The 13625-nt window shown below is 37.8% G+C and overlaps 1 protein-coding gene across 1 annotated transcript in view; it reads left to right on the top strand.

The window, feature by feature from the left end:
- The window catches only part of NBEAL1 (neurobeachin like 1), a gene marked incomplete at its 5' end in the record, with an annotated part of 105536 nt that overhangs the window by 70524 nt on the left and 21387 nt on the right, over positions 1-13625 (top strand). The window contains 11 exon segments of the mRNA XM_087707021.1: positions 1096-1244; positions 2289-2422; positions 3518-3619; positions 4150-4245; positions 4349-4473; positions 6373-6513; positions 7697-7827; positions 8412-8521; positions 10633-10750; positions 12520-12617; positions 13376-13492. Of these exon segments, the coding sequence (XP_087563147.1) occupies positions 1096-1244; positions 2289-2422; positions 3518-3619; positions 4150-4245; positions 4349-4473; positions 6373-6513; positions 7697-7827; positions 8412-8521; positions 10633-10750; positions 12520-12617; positions 13376-13492 (1321 nt within the window).

Raw genomic sequence — 13625 nt, 5'->3', positions numbered from 1 at the left:
CTTTATTCTTTTTTTATTTTTTATAAAAAAAAATATTTCTCATATATACATTCACAATTATATGATCTTATAACTGTTATTAATAATATGTATTTGTAACAATTTTTCTCCCCTACAATTGACAATATAATTGAAATTGCTTTCTTACCATCCCATAGACCCATCTTATTTTACAACAATCATACTTCTTCTTCCTTTCTTCCCTCCTTCCTTCCCTCCCTCCATTCTTCTCTCCTTCCCTCCTTCCTTCCCTCCTTCCTTCCCTCCTTCCTTCTCTCCTTCCCTCCTTCCTTCCCTCCTTCCTTCCCTCCTTTCTTCTCTCCTTCTCTCCTTCCTTCCCTCCTTCCTTCCCTCCTTCCTTCCCTCCTTTCTTCTCTCCTTCTCTCCTTCCTTCCCTCCTTCCTTCCCTCCTTTCTTTTCTCCTTCTCTCCCTCCTTCCCTCCTTCCTTCCCTCCCTCCTTCTCCCTTCCCTCCCTCCATTCTTCTCTCCTCTCCTTCCCTCCTTCCTTCCCTCCCTCCTTCTCCCTTCCCTCCCTCCATTCTTCTCCCCTTCTCTCCTTCCCTCCTTCCTTCCCTCCTTCCTTCCTTCCTTTCTTCTCTCCTTCTCTCCTTCCTTCCCTCCTTCCTTCCCTCCTTGCTTCCCCTTTTACTTTATTCTTGTATGCAGATATTTTATTTCAAGAACCACATGCTCAAAATATATTTTCTTCTAATTATATAAAAGATCTAAATAAAATATATTTTAGGAATTATGTTTAGCATCTCTTGTGCTGGCAGTGTGATAAAGAAATTCTCACGGTTTATAATTTAGAAATGAGAAATTTGTTACTCGTTGAAATCAAATTTTCCTTTATTCATGATTTTCTCTTCTTAAGGAGTGTTTTCTGTCTGTTGTCACTTATTTAGGGTGTAGAGCAAAAACATTGCTAATCCTACTTGAGACTAATCAGGCTTCTTATTAATTAGTACTTAGCGATGAATCACTTGTATAATAGGTTCAAATACTGATTATTTTGTAAGAAATGCCAAAGCCTTCTTTTGTAATTTTTGTATTATCCATTTAATCAAGCCTATCATTTGATATTTCTGCTGCAGGGATGAAAAAGAAGATCAGGGTCAGAAAGAAAAACTTGTACTCTCAGAAGACTGTGAACTTATTACAATAATGAATATAATACCTGGCAGGCTGGAGGTCACTACACAACACATTTACTTTTACGATGGCAGCATTGAAAAAGAAGAAGGTAGGACCTTTAGATTTCTGTTCCACCACTCTGCATTGTATACAGTAGTTAATTGGCTACATGCACGCTTTCACCACCAGAATGAATTTCTGGAAGAAAGATTTCAAATGCTTAACAATCTAGAATTCTCCATTTGCATTGCAGTGGAGAAAAATATTGCTGATGGCCAAACCTTCCCTTTTATCTGTTGTGGCTGATGATTTGGGGGATATGACATGAGAACTCTCTCAAAACGGCTGCAATGGTAAACATCCATTTATTAGAAGGCAGGTTGAAAGTGCTCCCAATCCTTTTCCCAGCCTCTCACCATGCAGCGTCACACTTCAGCTTCTCTTTATCTGCTTTATGGGTGTATAGGTTCTTTGGAAGGGGCGCGGAGTGGGGGGAGTTACTGGGGAAGATTTATTTTTCATTTGTTCTTTTTTGTTTAACAAATTGGAACTTATACTACAGTTCTTGTTTGTTTCATATCTTGTTTCATATCTAAGTGTTGCTATTGACTGTCAGTGACAGGGAACTATAAAAGGGTTCATCGACAAATGCGCGCTCGACAAAAGCGTGCCAATGAAACCGCAGTGAGAAAACCGCGAGTTTGAAATCACGCCGACGAATGAGCGCAGAAGCGCGCCGACACCAGCGCGCCAACAAAAGCGCGTTCTAAACCTAACCCTAAACCTAACCCTTACCCTTACCTTAACCCTTACCTTAACCCTAATCACGCTTCTTTCAGCGCTCTTTTGTCGGCGTGCCTTTGTGGGCGTGCTGTTGACGTTGCGGTTTTATCGCCGCGCTGTTGTCGCCGCGCTGTTGTCGGGCGCGCATTCGTCGGGTCACGCTATAAAAGGGTAGATTGAAATGATGTGATTCTGATGCCTCTGGTTGCTTAGTCCTGTTATGATTTTTAGCAAAGTTTCTATTTTGATTCATTCCAATTGGCAGCTTTTAGTTTTTTCAGCCATGTTATGTTCTTGACTTTCATAATTATCATATACCTTCTCTTTGAACATAGTTAAGGATAAACTAAAAATCTTCTTCTATATACAGGTATAGGTTTTGATTTTAAATGGCCCCTTTCTCAAATTCGAGAGATTCACCTGCGCCGTTATAATCTGAGGAGGTCGGCTTTGGAGATCTTCTTTATTGACCAGACTAATTATTTCCTTAACTTTAAAAAAGAGGTATGTAATTTCACATGTTTCTTGTGCAGAATACCTTGAGAGAAATCCCTAAAATGTAATTTTCTTTACTGGGTGACTTTGACCAGTGAACTCCTGTGAACAAATGAATGGGTTCAATTCAATACTATTCCTGATTGTACTAAAAATGAACCCAGCTTGGATAGTGAATTAATTGAATGGTTTTGTTTCACATTAGGATCTTAGGTGGCTATTTAAAACATTTTTTGTGGTCAGCTGACATGTTTAATAATGAAAGCCAAAATATCTAGTTTAAATACCAATGGTTTATGCAGGTGTGCTTAAAAGAAAACCAACATTGATTTTAACATCTTCCTTGAGCATATGCCCTTCTTTAACGCTTAGTGTAGTGGGCCATCGTTGCTGAAGTTGACAAATGTTGAGGCAAAGCACCAGTGGTAGGATTCAAAAATTGTTCGAACCTACTCTGTGGGTGTGTCCTCCTTTGTGGGAGTGGCTTGCCGCCCATGTGACTGGATGGGAGTGGCTTGTCGCCCATGTGACCGGATATGACGATGCCGACGACACTTGTCAGAACCACCTTAAATTCCCTCACATACAGCACTGGCATGCATAAAAATGTGATGTAAACTTCTTTTTTAAAAGGCCTCTTTGGTTTGCATTAAAACAACTTCAACACACACAATGTTCTGATTGCACCACAAACGCAGTAGTCATCCTTACCTTTCACAGAGGCACTGAGTTTTATAAATAGGAGCATGATAGTGTAGAATAATCATCTCCAAGGACCAGTGGTGGGTTTCAAACAATGTTGGAACCTCTTCTGTAGGTGTGGCCTGCTTTCCGGGTCCACTGGTGGAACCTCTTCTAACCGGTTCGGTAGATTTGACGAACCGGTTCTACCGAATAGGTGCGAACTGGTAGGAACCCACCTCTGCAAAGCACCTTTAAATAATGTAGTAGCTTTTATTGAAATGCATGAGAATTTATTACAGTAAAATGATGAATTGGATTAGCCCCACAATCAGTTTGCCAAAACAGCAAGCTCAAGTGTGAAAATAGGGAAATTCTAATGATGTTATTCAATAAATTAACCTATGTACTTCTTTATTGTAGACAAGAAACAGAGTATATAGCCGAATTCTGTCTCTGTGTTCTCAAAATATTAGTGGGACCAGATCTCCTCAAGAATTATTCAAAACTTCTGGATTGACTCAGGTAGGATAATAAGATGAACGTTGGGGACATCAAAAATAATGCATGTCTCTTTTTTCTTGGAATAATAGTTCCCTCAGCTGGTGTCTGAGCAAATTTTAAAAAATACATATAAATGTAACATTTAAGTGATAACTTCTATTTCTGCTTCTGTTCTCTATTTAAAAATAGTTTCTCACTTGAAGAGTACAGTAAACTTTTAACTTGTGATGTATATGGGATGAAATCCATTTTCTTCCCAACGATGACAAAGCTAATATTAGCTTTATTTTACACAACCTCATGCTAAATGGAGCATTCTGCTGCAAGTCACATTTGTTGGATTATATAGGGAAGCAACAATAATATGATTTTTTAAAAATAATCTTCATGGCTATATGTTTCTAGTTCTATATGGGTTGTAGGAGTTGGGTGGCATAATAAACATGAATGCTGCTTTAAGTTTACCATTTTGTTTGCTTGAATTATACTAAAATACATCACTAACTCTTTTTACACAACATTAGCTTCAACATTGGGTTTTCTTTATTTAGAAATGGGTGAACAGGGAAATATCCAATTTTGATTACCTCATTCAGTTAAATACAATGGCAGGACGCACCTACAATGATCTTGCGCAATACCCTGTTGTGAGTATTATTTATGTCCATTGTTTCTGACTAGACCTAATATTATATTTTATCAAAACAAAACAAATGTGAGACTTGAAGAATGTTCTCCTTTTTGTTCAAGTTTCCATGGATTCTGCAGGATTATACTTCAGAAGAATTGGATTTGAATAATCCTGCAGTGTTTCGGGATTTGTCTAAGCCTATTGGTGTAGTGAATGAAAAGAATGTGAGAGCTGTAAATGAAAGGTATTTCTTTTGAAGTAATCTTTTAATTGATGTCCTTATTATGGATCTGCTTCTTCTTAATGTTTATGCTTGTTCTCCTCCTCCAACTAATAAGTGGAATTTATTGTTCAGATGGTAGTGAAGAATTGAAGAAAACTATTCAAGTATTCAGAGCCAAGGTGGCGCAGTGGTTAAAAGCAGCACTGCAGGCTACTGCTAGATCAGCAGGTCAGCGGTTCAAATCCCACCGGCTCAGGGTTGACTCAGCCTTCCATCCTTCCGAGGTGGGTAAAATGAGGACCCAGATTGTTGGGGCAATATGCTGACTCTCTGTAAAACCGCTTAGAGAGGCCTGAAAGGCCTATGAAGCGGTATATAAGTCTACTGCTATTGCTATTGCTATTGCTATTCATTGATAAGCAGGTTTAGGATGAGAGCATTTTAATTTGTCACAGCCAATAAAACTGAAGCACAGATATTGTATATGGAGGGAAGTAAGCAGTAATAAAACTGTGACAAAAAAGAAAGTTGATAGTTATATTGTTAAAATAATGGTTATGTCAGCATTCCAAGTATCATGTAGAATTAAATCAGAGTCCAAGTCAAAACGATCCTTAACGTTCCAATTTAATAAATCAGACATCTTAGCACATCTGTGTAATCCCAATTCTAAAGAACTTCCTGGGATTCCACCCAGTTTAAAAGTTCATGATCTTGTCCGCACACCCACAAATCCATCACATGGTCCAATCTTCTTCTTCCACACTGTCATCTCCAGCCAGCTGCTTCCGGTCAGGTGTAAAAGTGGAGAGACAAAAGATGACCTTGGTCTTCTAAAAAAGAATGACAACAATACATTCCACAATCCTACTCCTTTCTATTCCCCCCTCCCATCAACTATACTAATGAAACAGTATATTGAAATAAGAGGAAGTGTGGCAGGCCAAAATTTTAAAAGGAATATAATTGCAGGCCTGACAGGTTGTTTATCATTGAGACTTCATGTCGCCTTAGAAAAAGTCCAGTGGAAGAAACATTGTGAAGTTGGTGTGTATGAATGCTTAAAAATTTTTTTTTAATTGAAAGAAATTCTTTGGATGATATTCAGAGTCTTGGTGCTCTTTATTAGTATAGAAAACGTAAAATTGTTGTATAAAACATTTTCGGTGCAAAAATTCTATTTTTCCATCATTTATTGTTTTCCTTGCTTTTCAATTTACTCATCCACATGGTGTTTATTTGCTATATAGTCATAAGCTAAAAAGTCAATACTGATTTCCTTTAGTGTTTCAAGTCCAGCCTAGTTAAAAAAGAAAAACTTTTTTTTAAAATTTTATTTTATTTTATCAATTTCATATATACATTCACAATTATATGATCTCATAACTGTTATTAATAATATGTATTTATAACAATTTTTCCCTACTGTTGACAATATACTTGAAGATTGCTTTTTTATCATCCCATAGATCCATCTTATCTTACAACGGTCCTACTTCTTCTTCCCTCCCTCCCTCTTTCCTTCCCTCGTTTCTTCTCTCCTACTCCCCTTCCTTCCCTCCCTCCTTCCCCTTCCCTCCTTCCCTCCTTCCTTCCCTTCCTTCCCTCCTTTCTTTTCTCCTTCTCTCCTTCCTTTCCCCCTTCCTTTCCTCCTTCTTTCCCCCCTTCCTTCTCTCCTACATTCCTTCCTTTCTTCCCTCCTTCCTTCCCTCCTTTCTTCTCTCCTTCCTTCCCTCCTTCCTTCCCTCCTGAAAAAGAAAAACTTGATAGATTAGCTCCTACGTTCTTTTTGTCTATTATTTTTAAACTCTGGGTGTTCTTCATTCTCAGATGACAAATGATGCTAATATAACTTCTCTGAGTAAATAAAGCAATAAATAACAAAAGTTTCACAGTTATTTCTCTGTTTTGCCTTTTAAGATATGATAACTTTGAAGACCCCTTTGGAATTATTGACAAGTTTCACTACGGGACTCACTACTCCAACGCAGCTGGGGTCATACATTATCTTATTCGGGTTGAACCTTTTACCACATTGCATATCCAGCTTCAGAGTGGGAGGTATGATATTAAGCGAATTACCAATTTATCCTGTGGGCTTAACGGCTGAGTTGCAGAATGTATTATTTTCCTTGAAAGTAAACAAGGTACCATTTCTTCACATACTTAGGGTAGAGATGTTTATTTCTCAAAAGAGAAGCCCCCCACCCCCTTGCATATAATTCAGAGGAGCTGCAAATGCAATAGATCCTTTGAGTAAAGGAAGCAAAGAAAAAGCCTTCTTTCCAATAAAAAATATATATTATTTCTTTGTTCGTTTATAAATTTTATTGGTCACTCATCTTACCACAGGGTAACTCTCGGCAGCTTACAATATTAAAAAGTGTAATCATTATGTCAGCGTTCCAAGTATCATGTAGAATTAAATCAGAGTCCAAGGCAAAACGATCCTTAAAGTTCCAATTTAATAAAGCAGACATCTTAGGCACATCTGTGTTAATCCCAATACTGGAAATGACATCAGAATCCCACCCAGTTAAAAGTTCATGATCTTGTCCCCACACCCACAATCCATCACATGGTCCAATCTTCTTCTTCCACGCTGGCATCCACACCCAGCTTCTTCCGGTCAGGTGTACTGGTGCGGAGACAAAGGATGACCTTGGCTTCTAGTAAAGAATGAAAAACAATACATTCCACAATCCTACTCCTTCTATTCCCCCCTCCCATCGACTATACTAATGAAACAGCATAATGAAATAAGAGAAAGTGTGGCAGGCCAAAATTCTAAAAGGAATATAATTGCAGGCCTGACACATAAGATGTTTAACTTATGAACCAATAGTGGCTTTCTGATACTTTGCCATGTCATCTTAGCATCTTGGGGATGTCCAAATTTCCCACCAAGTTTTGTAATGGCCACACATGGTCTTCCTCCATGCAATTTGTTGCTGTCCAGAGCTTCATTTATATGCTAATAGCTAAATAGAGTTCTTGAATGAACAGGTTTTGTGTTCTAGTTCAAATATGATGTAGGAATGTGTGCAAATGATGTGTAGCTCCAGATATGCATTGTTATCCCAATAAGTAGGTATATTACTTTTTTAAAAAATTGCACCCATATTTGATTTTATAGGAAGAGCACTGAATTAAAGTTAAGTGCAATTCCATTATTTAAATGGCATTTCAGTGGAAATAATGATTTGTAATTTGAGGAGTTTGCCTTTGTGTTTCCTCTCTGCAGATTTGACTGCGCGGATCGGCAGTTCCATTCCATTAATGCTACTTGGCAAGCTCTCATGGAGAATCCACATGATGTGAATGAGCTAATCCCAGAATTTTTCTACCTGCCAGAGTTCTTAGAGAATCAAAACCGTAAGAAGTTAAACCAATGATAAACCACGCAGAACAAGGGAATCTCTTTTGTGGCTTAAGTAACACTATGTCAGGTGCAAAGAATCAGGATCATTCATGTGGATTGCAGCATAAATGATTTATTGAAGCCTATATACAAGAATCTAGTTAACTAACACCAGCACTAAATTGGCACTAGATAAGAGTCAACAGAATTCAAAAGGGGGGCACGGGGGCAACGCAAAGACTATAAACTGATGATGCATTTTACTCTGCTCTCCCCCCCTTCCTCCCCAGTTTTGCCTGCTCTCCTCCTGCAACACATTGGTTAATGTTCTGATCCTGTGATTATAGAATGAATAGAAAATCTGATTTATCATACAAAAATTCCTAAATTACACTTTTGCCATATTATTATAAATACTGTTATTTTATTGCACAATTTGGTTCTGTTTAAAATAAATAGGTGAGACATTGATTTTCCTGATTAACTGCTTTTCTTCTGTCATCTTCTCCTTCAGTGGTATCTGGCTTAGAGAACAATAACTTCTGATAAACATGTTGTCATCTTAATTGCACCTGAAATCCTTTTGTCTTATCTGCAGATTTCAATTTTGGTCAGCTCCAGATTTCAAAAGAAGAGGTAAATGATGTTGTCCTACCAAAATGGGCACATTCTCCAGAAGACTTCATTTTCAAACATAGGAAAGCATTGGTGAGTTATAATCCCTCTGGAGAGATAATGTAAGATTTAAAAATGCATGTTTAGCACAAAGGAACACATAGTATATGTGTAAGTTGACAAGAAATGAAATCAAGGCATGCTACAAAGAAAAAAAAATTCTTCCACAGCGATCCAATTAGGATTATTTTCACTGCTCAGTTCTTTGGCTTAAGGATCTAATTTGGCTTTAAAGAAACATTTCTTTGGGCAGTTGTTAGCAAAATAGAAAAAAATACCTCACCAGATGGACTCACTTTCTCTTTTCACTTCCTTCCGGAGCATCCCGATTTCATCAGCCTGCAGGCTGCCTGTTTACCGCCGGCTTGAAGCACTTCCCTTGGGTCTATTAGGGATTTTGCGATATTCCTGAGACCAGCAAGGCTTTGTCTTCCTGATGACCATCTCCTTGGGACGGTTTAGGTCTCAATGGACCATCCAGCAGCAAAAGTGTCAACGGTAGTCTCGGAGTATCGAGACCGCACGTTGTGACATCGTGACGTGGTTCCTCCTTCCCCAGAAGCTTTTTATTTAAGCCTCTTTTCCATGCCGGTTCAGGCAAGGTAAAAGAGGTTTTAAAAACTAAAAGAGAGAGAAAGAGGGGTGGGAGAGGGAGGAAGGAAGGAAGGGAAGGGAGAAAAAAAATAAAAATAAAGAAGGAATCTCACTTTTCAACCGGGATTCGGCAAAGTAGGAAAAAATGCTGTTGCTTTAAATCAGAACTGAGCATGCCTAGCTGTGGAATTCTGGGAGTTGAAGTCCACAAGTTTTAAAGTTGCCAAGGTTGCTTTGCTGACTGTGGAATTCTGGGAGTTGAAATCCACAAGTCTTAATGCTGCAAACTTTAAATTGAAAAGGGAAGTTTGCAAAGTGACATTCAACAGTTTGTTTCTGGGTCAACGGAACAACAAATTGAATAATGGTTCATTATATGGTTCTATGATTTTGAAGTTTTGGGATTTGTGCAATATGGGCTTTGTGTTTCTAAAAAGGTTTGGATCATTCCCTGCTTGTGAATGAAGCCAAAGTTTCTATAGGCTCATTAACTCATTATCTATCCGGCAGGCATGTGGAATGAGTCTTTCTGGGAGTAATATTTTATTTGGGGGGGGGTGTTGCTTCCCACAGAGCGGAGGGAAAGAGGGAGGGAGAAAGAAAGAAAGAAAAACAGCACAGCAATTTAGGGCTAGAAGGCTACTCAGAGGTCATCTAGTCCAACCCCTGGCAGCAGGAAACCTGACATTGTCTGGATTATTTTGGTGCCTCTAACAGTGAGGACAATTGCCAGAAAGGAGAAGGAGTTTACTAGGCAAGGCTGCCATGCAGAGGAAGACAGAGATAGTGACCTTGACCTATGACTACAATTGAGCCCAAAATTTTGATTGCTAAGCAAGTGCATTGTTAAGTGAGCTTCACCACATTTTACCCAATCCATGACATCTCCTGGTGAGTGACATCAAGTTGGCCACGCCCCCACCCAGTTACATGACCGCTAAGCCATACCCACAAAATAGGCCATGCCCACAGAATAGGTAGTAAACATTTTTGAAACCCACCACTCTTTAGATCTGATTGGACTGAGAAGTGGATAGAGAATCCATATTGAGAGATGACATTTGCAAGTTGGGTGGCCCAATCAGAACGTTGTTTATTGTGTAATTGATCTTGAAATCACAGCTACCCACCTGGGTCCAAGGATAGCACCTTCAGCTAGTAATTAAATATTTCATAACTAAAATTTTGTAGGTAATATCTGTTAATCTGGCCAAGTGTTTTGGGAAAAAAATATTTTTTATAATTCTTTTGCGATGTAAGTTGTTGTGCTCTCTTTAGAGGTTTTTACCACAGTTGAATTAAATTGTATTTTTCTGGTACCTATTTTTTTTCTCCTGAATGGCTGCAGAAAGTTGGATTTATTTCCTTACATTTCGCAGTTGCGCAAACATCATCATCAAACTAGGATGATCTTTTTCAGTGAATGTAAAATATGGAGAGCAAAGTGTATTTGGAAAAAGCTTCCCCCCCCCCCAAAAAATAAAATGGGCTAGAAGTTTTTTTTTAAGGACTCCATTAATAAACTCATATATTTTTTCTTGCTGTCTTAGGAATCAGAATATGTCTCTGCTCATCTCCATGAATGGATAGATCTGATTTTTGGCTATAAACAAAGGGGGCCAGCTGCAGTGGAAGCTCTGAATGTCTTCTACTACTGTACTTATGAAGGTATGAAGCCCCATCTTTTCTTGGTTCATAATTGCATCATGTATGTTGAAAAGGTTAATAGTAGCTTTAAAAGCTAAACCAAGGAAAGCAGTTAGACTTATATACCGCTTCATAGAGCTTTCAGCCCTCTCTAAGCGGTTTACAGAATCAGCATATCGCCCCCACAGTCTGGGTCCTCATTTCACCCACCTCTGCAGGCCACTTCAGAAGGATGGAAGGCTGAGTCAACCTTGAGCCGGTGAGATTAGAACCGCTGAACTGCAGATAACAGTCAGCTGAAGTGGCCTGCAGTACTGCACCCTAACCACTGTGCCACCTCGGCTCTTAAAGGCAGGAGAGATCACAATAGGCTTTATGCCGTGGATAAACTGTTGCACTCTATCAAATATTTGCTATCTTTATGATTCGATTAGTGTTGCATAGTATTAAGTGGTTTATCTACTATTTTTCTGCATTAGCATCTGTATATGGATAATTAGGGTTAGAGAGAATGATTAACAATGTATCAGTGGCCAAATATTTGGTGAGAATATGTATGCATTACATCATGTTTGTGATGTCTTATAAGAGTGATAAGTGGCAGTATCTAACCGACATTTGGTTCCTCCAGAAAAAAAGCTAAGCAAGATCAGACCTTTTTTAAATATATATATATATATATATATATATATATATATATATATATATATATATATATATATATATATATATATATATATATATATATATATATATATATATATATATATATATATATATATGTGTTATATTTGTGCTGATAAATAAATAAAGGGAGACTAGTATAGATCTATTTCAAGCTATTTAGCTCTCATCAGCTAGCCATACCCTTACTGGGAATCGAACCTGTGCTCTATTGCCTCTTAGGCAGATGTGTTAACCATTGAGCTACAGAGCTCGACTCCTTATCAGCCAGGCCAGGGTGAAAGGTATATATTTAAAGTCACAACCCCTGGTATGCCCAAATATATATATATTTTTCAAAACAAACATACAAATCCTCCTTCTTTACACACTGTAGAAAGTGTATCAGTTTGTTACAAAAGGCTTTTGTGCATCTCTTCCACCGTCATCAAATATAATTCATATTAATTCTAATATCTTAACTCGGATATTTATTATACTACCATCATCATACCTCCACTTTTATTTGACTATGATTATTTAAACGTCCTTCATCATAAAATATACCAAGATTTAATACATAACCACATACTGGCATTTCATTTACTTATTTATAAAATCCTCCATTAACATGAAATCCTCATATCCTGTTCTAGCTAAACATCCATAATATTTCGTACCAAAATTTTCTAATCCTCCTTTCCAAATCCTTGTTTACCATTTACATCCAATTCCCTTATATTATACTCATAGCATGTATATAATTTATTATCATTATCCTTTATTTATTTAACTATATCCTATATCATAACATTTCCCCCCTAATAATTAAAACTTAGCTGTGTCTAATTTTGTTCTTTTTTATCGTTATTGTTATTAATAACCTTTACATATAGTCCAAAAGTATTTCTAACCTTCCCTTCACGGGTAACATTCAATGGGACAGAGACAGCCCCATTTCAACCAAACCGGTTGGAACGGGATTAGCAACCCACCTCTGGAGCACATGTACAACTCCCCATAATAACTTCAGGTGATGAAATATTAAGTAATATATACTTGTGAAACCATGTACAGAAAGGTATATTATTTCCATTATTTTGTTTGCCATTTTACTATCATTGCAGGAGCCGTAGACCTGGATGCCTTAACGGATGAGAAAGAAAGAAAAGCCTTAGAAGGCATGATTAACAACTTCGGACAAACACCTTGCCAACTATTGAAGGTAAATCCTTTGGAAGCACTAAGAATCCCAGGTAGCATCTCCAAATGAATAGCCTGTTTTTGACCGTGTATCATGGTTCTCCTGCTTCAGAGGTTTCTCCTCAGGCCTTGCCAAACCCTCCCTGTTATACCTCACAGTCACATACTGTGCCAAATCACGTGATCTTTATTCCTCTTATTTCAATAATTTGTTTGCCGAATCATTGTGTAATTGTGGTTCCCACTTCTCCGGACTAATTCTTTTTTTTTAAAAATATTTTTATTTAAATGTTACAGTTAAATAGATAAAAAGAAATACAAACTATTGCTGGTGAAAATTCATGGCATATTACGTGTCTCTGAAGGGACAAAGATGGCACAATGGTGAGATTGGCAGTTAGAAAGTAAATTCCGGCTGGCAAAATCTCTCTGGAGAAGGGAAATGTCATGAAATCACCCTCTTCTACTCCAGACAACTGCTACTCATAAGTAATTCAATTTGATCTGATAAGCCACTGTAGATGTCATCGTCTGCAATGCTCTCTTCCGTGGGAAATGGCCATCACTGATGCTGCTCCTGACGGCTTGAAGCCCATGTTTGCAAATGACGGTTGTATATAGAGTTTCAATATCCATGATAGCTAAAATAGTGTTGCCAAGAAGATTGCCAAAGAATTTCAGTTTTCTTAGGAAGATTGTGGTGTCTCTTATGTAGACGGTGCTGGTAGTATAAGGTTTAAGTTCATAAATTCAGATATTGCTTCTCCGGACTAATTCTAGGAGCCTCATCCAGCAAGATTATCTGTGGAGGAGGTGCTGCAGAAGCAGACCAGAAATGAAAATTCCACCCTCAATCTGTTCCAGCATCTCCCTGAACTAAAATCCTTCTTCATTGAGGTAAAGATATTTGGTATCAGGTTGCAGCTGATAATGCTTCACATTATTCATATTTAATATTTTTTTAAAAAAAATAGCCTCTGGGGTGTTTCAAAATATAAATAATAAATTCCCACATGATTGGCTGAAATAA

This window comes from Thamnophis sirtalis, unplaced genomic scaffold, assembly GCF_051295495.1.
Source record: "Thamnophis sirtalis isolate CommonGarterSnake01/CBP01778 unplaced genomic scaffold, rThaSir2_p1.2 scaffold_1, whole genome shotgun sequence".
Lineage (NCBI taxonomy): Eukaryota > Metazoa > Chordata > Lepidosauria > Squamata > Natricidae > Thamnophis > Thamnophis sirtalis.
The sequence above is the reverse complement of the archived record's forward strand: the minus strand, read 5'-3'. Positions and strand labels throughout refer to the sequence as shown.